Genomic DNA, 14,501 nt, shown 5'->3' with positions numbered 1-14,501 from the left:
TTAATGTTCAGAGTTAATGATTAAATAAAAATAATTACCATTTAAGCTAAAAAGAATATACACTTTAGCACATCATTTTCATGGTAAATATTATGAGTAGACATTGCAAAATTGCAACTAATTTTTTCTAAAGAGAGTATTTTACCAATGCCTTATTAAAGAATTACTTTTTCATTCCAGCACCAAAGTCTGAGGACAGTGAGTTTTCAAAACTTGTATGTTTCATGGGTTTCCAAAAGTTTCATGTTCCAAAACTTCCCCAAAAGGGAGTCTAATAGTTATTAGGCCTGCCATGTTTTTGGATTTTAAAAAAATCATGAGAATGATTTGTTTTATTCCTTTTTAAAAACAGCTTTAATAAGATGTAATTCACATACCATAAAATTATACATTCAGAATGTATAATTCAATGGCTTTTAGTATATTCACATCCACAACCACAGTCAATTTTAGAACATTTTCTACCTCAAACCCAAACCCTTTAGTTCAGATTTTCCAGTTTTATAATTAAAATTGAATTTTGGTGAAGACTCATAATATATTTATAAACTCAGTGTTTTTGTTTAACTATCTTTAGAAGTTTGTCTAATACTTTGTCTAAGGTTAAAGGATCTAATCAATAATGTCTAAACTCCTGTCACAAAGGTCTTTGTATGCCTTTCTTTGGCCATAGGTGGTACTGCCAGACTGGATAATTTTCTTTCAAGCAGCCAACGGTAAGCAGAATAATGGCCACCTACCCAAAGATATCCATGCCCTAATTCCCAAAACCTGTAATAATGTTACCTTACATGTCAAAAGAGAATTCATAGATGTAATTAAATTGAGGACCCTGTGAAGGAGAGGTTATCTTGGATTATCTGGATTATCTACAGATAGAACACTTCCTGGCTATGATCAAGGGAGATATGATTATAGAAGAACTAGAGTAAGGGACAGAGTGTTGCTGGCTTTGAATGTAGATGCAAGAGACCATGAGTCAAGTAATATAGGCAGCATCTAAAAGCTGGAAAAGACCAAGAAATTAATTCTCCTCTAGAGCCACCAGAAAGATGTATCCCTGCTAACATCCTGAATTTAGCCCAGTCAGACTCATGTCAGACATCACACCTACAGAACTGTATAGTAGTACATTTTTATTGTTTGGAGCAACTATGTTTGTGGTAATTTTTAATAGTAGCAATACAAAACTAATACACATAAACATGAATTTTCATGCACTCAGCATCCAAGTCAGCAAAAATTCATCACTCTACAAGAATAGCATTATCAGAGCAAATGCTGAAGAATGTCTGATTCAGCTCTTGTGATCCATTTTTTTCAAAATAGTCATTTATGACCCTCTAAATCTTTTTTCAGTATAATTTTTTAAAGCAATGTCGTCAAAGCCATATGGTTAATTTTAATAGAAAATTACTAGAGCCTATTGGCTCTATTAACATTCCAGAATCTCTAAATTGTTTAGTGATAAAAATTCTGCCACATAATTGCTCATACTTTTCTGAAATTAGTTATTTCATTCAGAAGTAATACTAGAATAGCTACTGCTTCTAAACAAATAGTCAGCTAATGTGAATATAGTATTTTAATCTGAGTAAGGAACTTACAAATTGTGTATAATAAACTTTTTAAAAAAGAATATGTATATTAGGATTGACAGAAAAAGACTGAAGAAATAGTACAAAAATACAACCATAGGGTTAATTCTACTCTATTCAGAGCATTCATTTCTGCAGTAATGAATGTGATATGTTGAGAAGGTACAGGAATATAATCAGACTGATTGGATCATGATGAAGGTCAACTGTGGTATCTGACCCAGCTTACTTAGGTCAATGCTGCTATAAGAACTTTGGGTTTATTGGTTCAGAGCAGTGTGATCTTTGGTACAGAACCAAAATCAAGGAGTAGACTAAAAGTTAGATTTCTACATGTGAGTTCAGTTCATGAAAAAGAATTTCACCTTCTCAGTTTCGAAGACAGTGCTACCAGTTAGTGCTTGCCAGGATAGCATCTGGGTTAAGAACTGGGGTACTCAATTCAAGGAGACTTAGAATATATTTCACATTTTTTTCATTTATTACTTCCAAATTGTGTGCAAGTAAAAGAGGAGATAATATGTCAACTTCCTTAGGGTTTGGCAGAGGATTATAAAGATAATGAGCATAAAGCACTCCTCACTCTAAATTAGTGATCAAGAAAAAATGACAAAGATCAGTTATATCAAATTCTCTTACACTTAAAGAGTTGTGCATTCTACTGTATTATATAATATTTTAACACACTATCTTACTGTGAGAGCATTAGGATTGGATTCTACTGGAGGTAGCACAAAACTAAAATAGAGGCTTAAATGAGATAGAAACCCCTTTATTTCCCAAGTAAAAAAAGTTCAGAAGTAGGCAATTCAGGGATGACATGATGACTGATTATCAGGGATCCTCATATCTTTAGAGTTTATGCTACACTGACTGTCTTGAACCATTATTTCCATCTTTAGTTTTGCTTTATGGCTCAGTATGACATTATATTCCAAATGTTACTCACACATTTCAAGTAGCAGAGGCAGAGAAAGACAAAAAGGACCCCCCCGCAGTCACTTCCTAGATGAATCACCTTGGTTTTAAAGGCCTTTCTGAAACTCTCTTAGAACATTCTCATATACATTTCTTTGACAGTAACCTAGTTAAATGCTTTATTATAGCTGCCAAGAAGGTTGGGAAGATGTTTTAACTAAGTACACTAATGTTCTAAATGAAATTTGGGGATCTGTTACTAAAGAAGAAAAGATGAATAGAGTTTTAAGTGGCTACTGCATACTCTGTCATAGATGATTAGTGTTTCTTAAGTGGGAAAAGCCAGTTTCCTGCTATGCCCTTTCATCTCACTGGATAAACAGTGTAGCTCTTTCTCCCCTTTTAACACCAGTGAAACTAAATGAAAAGCAAATAAAACAATTATATTAAAACTAACATTGGTATATTAATGAAACACAATTAGTATAACGTTTTAAGAGAAAATATGATCAAAGTGCTGTGACAGCAGAATAAAGCAAGAACCAGATTCTCACTGTGTCAGTTCTCCTTTCATATTAGTCATGGCTCAATGTGTTAGTATGGTAGTGCTCTTAATACTTGTTAAACTATGCAGAAAAAGTTAAGCGAATACAACTGATAATAATTTCCCTTTTTTTTTTCTTCATATACATCTAAGCTATGCCATAACAAGGGTTTGTACAGCTATTGACTTCATCATTGTTTTCAGGCAACATTTAGGACCATTAATCTTGTTACAGTAATAAGAAAGATACCATTTTTAAAAACAAATTTTGGAAGTAAGTTTCGTGTTTTAAAGGTTCATGGTAAGTTGCCAGAAAAACCTTTAACCATCATCAATTTAAACTATTTGGAATATTAAAAACAACTATTGTCACTGAATACTGAAACTAAACTCTTCCCTAAAATTGGGGATTCATTTCTGGCCCGGGGAAATGGCTCTGAAAGTTGGGTACAACTGGCTTCAGGAATTTGAACTCGCCGGTCCCGGTACCTCCAGTCAGACACACCTCGTACTGGTAGCTCTGCGACAGGGTCCCCGTGCCGCTGACGTCCACCAGGTGGCCCGGGAAGTGGCCCTCGGGCACCGGGCAGCGACCCGCCGAGCCCGGCCCGCCCCTCCTGCACAGCCGCACCGCCACGAACACCAGCACCGAGAAGAGGAAGAGCGACGACACCGACGCCAAGGCCACCACCAGGTAGACGGTGAGCGGGTCGGCCGGCGCCGCGGCCGCCGCTTCCGCTTCCGGCGGCGGCAGGTAGGGCTGCGAGAAGCCGTCCACCAGCAGCACGTGCAGCGTGACGCTGGCCGACAGCGGCGGCTCGCCGTTGTCCTTGACCAGCACCACCAGCCGCTGCTTGGGCGCGTCGCGCTCGCTCAGCAGCCGCGCCGTGCGCACCTCGCCGTTGTGCGCCCACACGCCGAACAGCCCGGGCTCCGTGGCCTTGAGCAGCTGGTACGACAGCCAGGCGTTCTGGCCCGCGTCGCCGTCCACCGCCACCACCTTGGTCACCAGGTAGCCCGGCTCGGCCGCCCTGGGCACCAGCTCGGTGCAGGGCGCCGAGGCGTTCTGCAGCGGGTAGAGCACGAAGGGCGCGTTGTCGTTGGCGTCCGCCACGAGCACGCGCACCAGCGCCTGGCTGCTGAGCGCGGGCGAGCCGCGGTCGGTGGCGCCCACGCGGAACTCGAAGGCCCGCAGGGCCTCGTAGTCCAGGGACGTGAGGGCGAAGAGGTGGCCGTTGTCGGGGTTGATGGACACGAGGGAGGCGAGGGGCAGGAGCGGGTCGGGGGGCGGCAGCAGCGAGTAGGTGACCTGGGCGTTGGCGCCGGCGTCTGTGTCTGTGGCGCTGACGCTGCCGATGTGCAGGGCGGGGCTGTTGTTCTCGCGGACCCATAGGGTGTAGGAGGTCTGGGTGAAGGCGGGGCCGTTGTCGTTGACGTCGGACACCAGCACGGTTATGTTGTGCTCGGTTTTCAGTCTGGGTGCCCCCAGGTCCGTGACAGTGATGGTGATGTTATATTCGGCTCTGGTCTCTCTGTCTAGCGGTCGCTCTGTTACTAGGGTGTAAAAATTTTCCATGGAAGATTTCAGCAAAAACGGTAGATCGTACTGAATGGAGCAGCTTACTTTCCCATTCTCTTCAGAGTCAAGATCTGAAACACTGAAAACTGCAACCACAGTCTCAGGCGAGTTCTCAGGGATCTGTCCAGTAAATGCAGACATGGTGACTTCTGGGGCATTGTCGTTCACATCCACCACTTGAACCAGAACGGTGCATTTTCCAGAAAGGCTTCCAGGATCGCTGGCCTCGATACTGACCTCATAGGACTGAGTTGTTTCGAAATCAAGTTGTTTTTTCAGTCGAATTTCTCCAGTCATGGCATTGATCTCAAAGGTTTTGCTGATGTCTTCTGAAGCCTGGGAAAGTGAATAGGAAATCTCTCCATTGACTCCTATGTCTACATCGGTAGCAGAGACTTTGACAACAAGAAACCCTTTGGGGCTGTCCTCAGGGATCTTTACTCTGTAGAAAGGCTGCTCAAATTCAGGGGCGTTGTCGTTGATGTCCACGACTTCTATGTATACGTGAGCGGTGCCAGACCGTGGTGGAGAACCACCATCCTGAGCAGTGAGGGTTAACCTGAGCTCAGCTTCCTCCTCGCGATCCAGTACTTTGTCCAGCACAAGTTCCGGATATTTTCTGCCATCGCTGCGTTTGCGAGTGAGGACCCGAAAATAGGAGTTGGGACTGATTATATAATTTTCAATATTATTTTGGCCTACATCCATGTCCTGAGCATTCTTTAGAGGAAATGTAGTGCCAGGAAGACTGTTCTCTGATATTTTTAACAACATATCTCCGTCCATGAACACAGGAGTATGGTCATTTATGTCTATTACCTGTAGCTCAGCTTGAAAAAACTCTAAGGGATTCTCTAGTAAAACCTGGAAACGCAGCGCACATGGCTCTGTCTGACCACACAGTTCCTCGCGGTCCAGTTTCTTATTTAGCAGTAAATCCCCAGACTCCTGATCCAGCTGCAAATACAGTTTGTTCCCTTTGGAAATGACCCTTGCTCCCCGCCTGAAGAGTTCCCCCTGCCCCAGACCCAGGTCTTTTGCTAAATTGGTTACGAAAGAGCTCCCCTCAGCTTCCTCCTCCACAGAATAACGCCTAAATTCAAAGCCGGCCAGAGCTAAGTTTAAGTAGAGAAAGAAGAAAAAGACTTGCCTTTGTTTGCAAACGAGCTTCCTGCTGGCCTCCATTGTTCTTGCCCGGTATTGCCTCTGGCGAGGATGGTTCCCCTGAGCTGTAAAGGCCTCAATGTCTTGTGGTTTACCTCAGAAATATTTCCTTGAGAAGCCCTTTACGGAAGATCTAGTCCTACTGTGACATCCAAGCTTCCCGTGGGCTTCCAGGCTCTGCTTACGAGTTCTGCCTTTAATAGAACCGCAGCTGCGATTTAGGTTTGTACCTTCTTATCCTGCAGCGCCACCACGCGTCCTCAGAGGAACTTGTATTTTCCGGGTTGAAATGGATGCAGTGTTCCCAGCTTTTTTTTTTTTTTTTAAATTTTGGCCGCGCTGCATTGCTTCTGGGATCTGTGTTCCCTGACCAGGGACTGAACCCATGTCACTTCAGTGAAAGCAAGGAATCGTGACTACTAGACCACCAGGGAACTCCCCACTGTTCCCAACTCTTGACAGTATTATGTATCACCGATATATCTAAGGTTCAGTTCAGTTCAGTCACTCAGTCATGTCCGACTCTTCGACCCAATGGACTGCAGCACGCCAGGCCTGCCTTAGAATACTCTTTTTACTATTTCCCACCCTAAGGTTCAGACAGTTGTTGAGGGCCATACAGGAGAAATGATAGTACCTGAGTTTGGAGCAAAAGCAAATATGTGACAGTCTGATAAGGAAGACTGTGCAGAAATTTAAATGTATATGGTAACAGAAAACTTCGAGAACTGGACACTTTTATTGCCATGAACTATGGGAATAATTAATAGCTATAAACCTTGGACACATTATTTAACCAGTGCCTCCGTTTCCTCATCTGTCTAATGTGACAATATTAAAGGTACTTACACCTTGGGCTGCCGTGAGTTCCTCACTTAACAGATGAGGAAACTGAGACAGAAAGAAATTAACCTTATACACACATACACCAGGCATGTTTTTTGATGCCATCAGGTAGCTCAGTTTGCATTAGTCCATTGCCATGACTAGAAAAACAAGATTCACATGGCAGAAGAATTCATGAGCAGCATTATTTAAGATAGATGTTATCATATCAAATGATGAAACAAAAAGGCTGGAGAGTTTGTTTAGTAGAGGTATAATCTGATCATATCGATGAGTCTGTATCTCAGAAGTGTTCTAGTTTCCATTCCACTTCTTACAGTGTCAGTTTTTTCCATTTTTTTTAAAAGTTAGGGGATAATTACAATATTGTGATTTGTTTTTGCCATCAACATGAATAAACATTAGGTATACATATGTGCCCTTTTTCTTGAATGTCCCTCCTACCTCCTCCCCTTCGAAACACTCTGGGTTTTCATAGAGCACTGACTTGTTCTCTACACCATACATCGAGAATTTCCCACTGGCTATCTATTTCACATATAATATATACGTTTCAATGCTATCCTCTCAAATCATCCCACTCTTTACTTCCCCTACTGTGTCCAAAAATCTTTACAGTGTCCATTTAAAAAAATCTTTTATTTTGAAAAATTTCAAACCCCATAATGAAGGAGAGTAGTATGACAAACTCCTAGGTATTCATAGCTAGTTAGAACAGGTATCAATATTTTGCCATAATTGTTTACCCTATATCCCTAACATTTTCACATCCCAGGCAAACTAAATTTTCACCTGTAAAAATTTTATTATACATCTCTAACTTTTTTTTAAAAACACTACAGTGACCTTACAACACCTAAGAAATTGTTAATATTGTTTAGTATCAGTTTATAGTCAGACTTTTCTAATTATTTCTAAGTTGTATTGATTGAATCAAAATTCAAACAAGATCCACCATCCATTACATTTGGATGGTATGTCTTAATTTCTATCATTGTGTAAAATTCTGTTCCTCCCCTTTTCCTGATTCAGCACTGAAGTATATTGAATGTAACTTTAAAAATAAACTTTCAATTTAAAGGAAAAATGTGTTTAAAAGAGCAGATAGGGGCTGATGTAGGAAAATTACTGCAATGGGAGAGAAATAAGTGATTAAAATTAATAATTGTATAATATTTCTATTCATGGTCATTAATCTTTTCTATGAAATGCAGGTCATGGGTTCAGATAACAAGAAGAAGACACAGATAGACTTTCAATTGCTTTTGAGATTTGGTTAGGTCAGAGCTTTAAAAATAATACTTGAATTATTATCCACAAAAACTGTATTGTTAGTTTGTAAGAAAATAAAACCACAATACACATCTTAGTCTTTACAGAAAAGACTGTAAAGAAATATGAGAAAAAGATTTCTCTTTAATTAGGCAGAAACTTGCCAGGTGATATCTAATAAGAGAAAACAGTATAGCATCACAAGAACGCCCCAGAATCAGATTTATAAGAGATGCTTAGCTCTGCCATTTTTCACTTGGTGACCTTTGTGAACTCAAAGAAACTATGAACGTACGTTTGCTCATTTCTAAAATACCTCCCATCATAGGTTTATTTCTAAAATTGAAAATTTCAAAATACATATTGCAGGTTTTTTCTTATTTAGGTACTTGCACAGCACTCAAATCAACTCAGAAAATAAAAGTTGCAATAATATTTGAAGACAGTGAATTACAATTTAGAACGTCTCAAACAAGATTTGTCATGCAATAGACTGCACATAAAGCATAATTGAGGCAAAAGATGACAATACACAATCCATGCTTTGTGTTCTTAGGGCTAAAGGTGAATCCTTTTCTGTGTGAAGAAATTCATTCTTTGACCTTAGGAATCCCTGAAATGATGTGAAAGCACTCCTCTACAGGTAAATTGAGATAAATTTCTTAACAGGAATATATTCACAGATATAGTAACGGTATTTTTCCTTTTTATCACAGACCCAAATCATTCTGATATGAGGGATATTCTTCCACTTCCCTGCCTATGCTCTGGGATGCGAGACTGGGGAGAATCGGCTTCAGAATTTGAACTCGCCAGTACCATAGCCTCCCGTCAGACACACCTCATACTGGTAGCTCTGCGACAGGGTCCCCGTGCCGCTGACGTCCACCAGGTGGCCTGGGAAGTGGCCCTCGGGCACCGGGCAGCGACCCGCCGAGCCCGCCCCGCCCCTCCTGCACAGCCGCACCGCCACGAACACCAGCACCGAGAAGAGGAAGAGCGACGACACCGACGCCAAGGCCACCACCAGGTAGACGGTGAGCGGGTCGGCCGGCGCCGCGGCCGCCGCTTCCGCTTCCGGCGGCGGCAGGTAGGGCTGCGAGAAGCCGTCCACCAGCAGCACGTGCAGCGTGACGCTGGCCGACAGCGGCGGCTCGCCGTTGTCCTTGACCAGCACCACCAGCCGCTGCTTGGGCGCGTCGCGCTCGCTCAGCAGCCGCGCCGTGCGCACCTCGCCGTTGTGCGCCCACACGCCGAACAGCCCGGGCTCCGTGGCCTTGAGCAGCTGGTACGACAGCCAGGCGTTCTGGCCCGCGTCGCCGTCCACCGCCACCACCTTGGTCACCAGGTAGCCCGGCTCGGCCGCCCTGGGCACCAGCTCGGTGCAGGGCGCCGAGGCGTTCTGCAGCGGGTAGAGCACGAAGGGCGCGTTGTCGTTGGCGTCCGCCACGAGCACGCGCACCAGCGCCTGGCTGCTGAGCGCGGGCGAGCCGCGGTCGGTGGCGCCCACGCGGAACTCGAAAGCCCGCAGGGCCTCGTGGTCCAGGGACGTGAGGGCGAAGAGGTGGCCGTTGTCGGGGTTGATGGACACGAGGGAGGCGAGGGGCACGGGCGAGTCGGAGGACGGCAGCAGCGAGTAGGTGACCTGGGCGTTGGCGCCGGCGTCTGTGTCTGTGGCGCTGACGCTGCCGATGTGCAGAGTGGGGCTGTTGTTCTCACGGACCCACAGGGTGTAGGAGGTCTGGGTGAAGGCGGGGGCGTTGTCGTTGACGTCGGACACCAGCACGGTTATGTTGTGCTCGGTTTTCAGTCTGGGGGTTCCCATGTCTGTGACCGTGATGGTGATGTTGTACTCGGCTCTTTCCTCTCTGTCCAGTGGACTGTCGGTTACCAAGGTGTAGTAATTCTCTACAGATGGCTTCAGGACGAAGGGGAGATCGTCTTGGATAGAACACACCATCTTTGCATTGTTCCCCGAATCTCTGTCTCGAACCCTAAAAACAGCTACGACTGTTTCAAGTGAATTTTCTTGAATTGGGCTAGTAAGTGATGACATGAGCAGTTCTGGTGGATTGTCGTTTATATCTGTTACCTGAACCACCACCGTACATTTTCCTGAAAGTCCTCCGCCATCTTTGGCCTGAATAGTTAATGTGTAAGTTTGCATTACCTCATAGTTCAATTCAGCTCTGAGATAAACACTGCCGGATGTTGGATTGATTTGAAATGTTTTGAGAATTCTTTCAGTAGCATAAAAAAATGCATAAACTATTTCCCCATTACTTCCCGTATCTAAATCTCTAGCTGAGACAGTGACAACCAGAGAGCCCACAGGGCTATCCTCACACAACTGCACCTTGTAGAGAGGCTGTACAAATTCAGGCGCGTTGTCATTTGTGTCCCAAACCAGGATGCGCACCAGGGTAGTCCCAGATCTGACTGGAGAGCCACCATCCAAGGCGGTGAGGATTAAACTGAGTTCAGGCACCTCTTCTCGATCCAACGGTCTATCCAGGACCAATTCAGGATAGATAATCCCCTCTGCACCATTATGAACACTAATGTGGAAATAGGCATTGGGGCTGATGGTGTAGTTTCTCACGTTATTGGTTCCTATATCTGAATCCTGTGCACTTTGTAGAAGAAATGCCGCCCCTGGGGTGGTACTTTCTAATATTTTCAAGGGAATCTCTCTATCCAGAAATACTGGAGAATGATCATTGATATCTCTAACCCATAATTTAGCACGGAAAATCTCAAAAGGCTTTTCCATTAACAGCTGGAACGGTAGCACACAAGGCTCTTTGAGGCCGCACAGTTCCTCTCGGTCTAATTTCTCATTTAGAGATAAATCACCAGTAAGCGGATCGAGTAGTAAAAATCCTATTTTCTGGTCTGAAATGACTCTAGGCTCCCTGGCTGATAGTTCCTCCATCCGCAACCCCAGGTCATGTGCTAGGTTGGCCAGAAAGGTGCCTCTCTCAGCTTCCTCCTCCACAAAATACATTAGCGGTTCCTCAGCAGCCCAGGACATTCCCAGAAATACACAAAGAAAGAGGACTTGCCTTTGCTGCACAGCACATTCCACTCTGGCGTCCATTCTTCGTTTAACCAGTCTTTCAAAAACACTCTCTCGTTCTTAAGCAACTCAGAAATGGCATCAATCGAATCGTTAGAAATGAACTGGATAACAGCAATGCTTGTAGGGAGGAATTCCCATTTTACCCAACTCCTCTTACCACGGTTTCCTTTCCTCTACTGTTACAGTCTGGCCAGCTTTCCTCTAAACGCTGGCATCCGCAGCATCCTTGATGAGAAAATTTTTTTCTCTTTTTAGCTTGCAGCGCCACCTTGCGTTTTGTGGGTGTTACTCCCGATTTTAAGACTAGAACAAAAAGATGGCGGATTAAAGGAGCTGAAGTAGGAGTGATTTTTTTACCCCCAAGTTTCTTTGCTGTTTTATTTCATTTTCTTTTTTCTCAACTAGCCATAGTACGCCTAGTAAGTTCTTACATCGTTTCCCTCTCTGTGAGTGCACTCGCAGAAAAATCAGCTGTTTTCTTATAATTTATGTACACAAAATTAAACTCCGGTTCCCATACAGGAGTTAATCCTAAGAAAATCTCTTTAACTTTTAAGATTTATAGTAAAGAATATATAAGACAATGAAGTCTCCATCCCAAAGTCAACAAATATCGGTTGAGGACCTTTTATTTGCAAACTGCTTAATAATGCTGTCCACCCTGCAGAGTAACTGGCCGTTTTTCAGTTTCTTGTGAATTAAATAACCCTTCCAGTTTCAAGGCCTTTGCTCTATTCCCACAGTATTTTTTGGAACACTGTCTACCACCCCATCCTCTACCCTTCACCTGATTTAAGTATGTGTTCACATAACGGGCATTCTAAGAGTATGCGATGAATACTCTTAAAATTAATAATAGCATGCAGGTGTCACTCTTGTCTGTGGAAGTGCTCCTAGTATTTCATCTTTAACTATGATGGTTGATGTCAACTTGGGGTAAATGCTCCATGAAAAAAATTTTATTTTTGTTATTCTTTCATATTTTAGAGTAATTTTTGACATCTGTGAAACTGTGCTTTTATTCTTTAGCTTTTTAATTATTGAGTTCTTGATTTAAATGACATTTAACCATTACATATTGTTTTAATGCACAGGTAGATTTGATGAGCCAACATTGTTTTAGGATTTTTTTGGCTCATGCTGTTCTGTGTGTGTGCATATATGTGTGTTTAGCTTATATGGCTTTGATAGTAAACTGTTCTGGCTTTGTAGTATGGATTAGAAGCTTTCTATTTTTATGCAACAATTGTTTTTATAATCATATTATCATCTGTTTCTACATGCTTTATTATGACTTGCCTTTTAAATGGTTTGGATTTGGGTGGTAAATTTATGACTATCTTTCCATTTTACTTTTGGTTATTAATCTATGAGTTTTGTTTCTGTTTAAAGTAATTTGTATTTTATTTTTAAAAACCATTTATCTGGATTTACAAACATTTTGGTATTATATTTTAATTGCATAATTTACATTTAGTTATATATGTGTTCTTATTATATTTAGTATTTTATTTCCTTTTTTATTATTTAGGATACTTGCAAGAACTCTGTTTTACTGATCTTGTAAAATCCACTCTTTTAAAAATAATCTATGACCTTGATTCAAAATCAATAGTACTAAAAGGTTTAGAAGAAAATACGGTAGTTTTCTGTACTTTCTCTCATTTTCCTAGTTCATTTCCCAATAAGGAGACTTTTTTGAATTAATATTTGTTTATAACCTTATTAAGTTTCATGTGTACACTGTATTTTGACTTCTGTGTACACTATGGTGTGCTCACCACAAGTTTAGTTTTTGCTTACACAGGTGGTCCCTCTTACACATTATGCCCTACCCCTACACTGCTTTTCCTCTGATGACCATTAGAGGAAAAGACCATTCTTTTCTTCTGTTCTCTATAGCTATGTGTTTGTTTGTTTTGTCTTTTTTTTAATATATTTCACATGAGTGAAATCATACAGCATTTGTCTTTCTCCCCCTGACTTATTTCACTTAGGATAATATCCTCAAGGTGTGTTGCAGCATATAAAATGATTTCATCTTTTTTATGCTGAGTAGCATTCCACTGTGTGTGTGTATCATATCTTCTTTGTCCATTTGTTTGTCGATGGGCACTTAGGACATTTCCGTATCTTTGCTACTTTGAGTAATGCTGCAGTGAATATAGGGTACATATATCTTTATAAATTGGTGTTTTCATTTTCTTCAGGTAAATATCCAGAAGTGAAATAGCTGGATCATATGGTAGTTCTATTCTTAGCTTTTTTGAGGAATCTTCATATTATTTTCTATAGTGGCTCCAAAATTTACATTCCCATGAACAGTGTATGATTCCCTTTTGTCCACACCCTCTCCAAAATTTGTTATTTCTTGACTTATTTGATAATAGCCATTCTAATGGGTGTGAGGTAATATCTTGTGGTTTTTATTTGCATTTTCTAAAAATGAGTGATGCTTGAATATCTTTTCATGTGGCTGTTGACCATCTTTTTGTCTTCTGTGGAAAAATGGCATACAGACTCTTAACTATGGCATGTGAACTCACAATTACAGCATGTGGGATCTAGTTTCCTGACCAGGGGTCAAACCTGGGCCCCCTACACTGGGAGTTCAGAGTCTTAGCCACTGTACCACCAGGGAATCCCCCTCTGTTCATTTCTTTTATAGCCAATTAACAATGTTGTGATAGTTTCCAGTGAATAGCGAAGGGACTCAGCCATACCATTCTCCAAACTCCCTTCCCATCTAGACTGCTGCATAATACTGAGCAGAGTTCCACAGACTATACAGTAGGTCCCCTCCATTCATTTTTAAATTAGGTTGCTTTGTTTTTGTTGAGTTGTATGAGTTCTTTATATATATTGGCATTAACTTGTTATTGGATATATGATTTGTAAATATCTTCTCCCATTCTATATATTGTCCTTTTGTTGATGGTTTCCTTTGCTGTGCAGAAGCGTTTTAGTTAGAAGTAGTACCATTTGTTTATTTTTGCTTTTGTTTCCCTTAAGAGACATATTCAGAAAGAAATTAGTAAGACAGTATTGAAAAGCATATCGCCTATATTTTCTAGTGAGAGTTTTTATGGCTTCAGGTCTTATACTCAAGCCTTTAATCCATCTTGAGTTGATATTTGTATATGGTGTAAGATAGTGGTCTAGTTTCATCATTTTGCATTTGGCTATCCAGTTTTACCAACACCACTTATTGATGAGACTATCCTTTCTCCGTTGTATGTTCTTTGCCCCTTTGTCTCAGATTAATTATTAATATATGCGTGAGTTTATTTCTGAACTCTCAATTTTGTTCCATTGATCTGTGTGTCTATTTTTCTGCCAATAAGACACTGTTTTGATTACTATAGCAATAAGCAGCCATTTTCAACTCTTTGTCTCTTCTGCCTTTAATTTACATTCTACTATACTTTGATTAATTGGTTTTAGACATTATCAGTTGACTCATTTTTATGTTGGATTAGATTTTATCTCTTGTACATC

General features: G+C 41.6%; 2 protein-coding genes across 2 annotated transcripts; both read right to left on the bottom strand.

The window, feature by feature from the left end:
• Positions 1–1,119: 1,119 nt before the first annotated feature.
• Positions 1,120–6,070, bottom strand: LOC138440408 (protocadherin beta-13-like). The gene is given in 2 exon segments (XM_069589869.1): positions 1,120–3,495; positions 3,497–6,070. Coding segments are annotated over 2 exon segments (2,352 nt in total). The 5' UTR covers positions 5,825–6,070; the 3' UTR covers positions 1,120–3,471.
• A 1,199-nt stretch (positions 6,071–7,269) lies between these two features.
• On the bottom strand, positions 7,270–14,062 carry LOC138440404 (protocadherin beta-7-like). The gene is given in 2 exon segments (XM_069589866.1): positions 7,270–8,720; positions 8,723–14,062. Coding segments are annotated over 2 exon segments (2,388 nt in total). The 5' UTR covers positions 11,022–14,062; the 3' UTR covers positions 7,270–8,631.
• Positions 14,063–14,501: the final 439 nt, after the last annotated feature.

Source organism: Ovis canadensis, chromosome 5, assembly GCF_042477335.2.
Source record: "Ovis canadensis isolate MfBH-ARS-UI-01 breed Bighorn chromosome 5, ARS-UI_OviCan_v2, whole genome shotgun sequence".
Lineage (NCBI taxonomy): Eukaryota > Metazoa > Chordata > Mammalia > Artiodactyla > Bovidae > Ovis > Ovis canadensis.
This window is presented reverse-complemented; position numbering and strand designations above follow the sequence as displayed.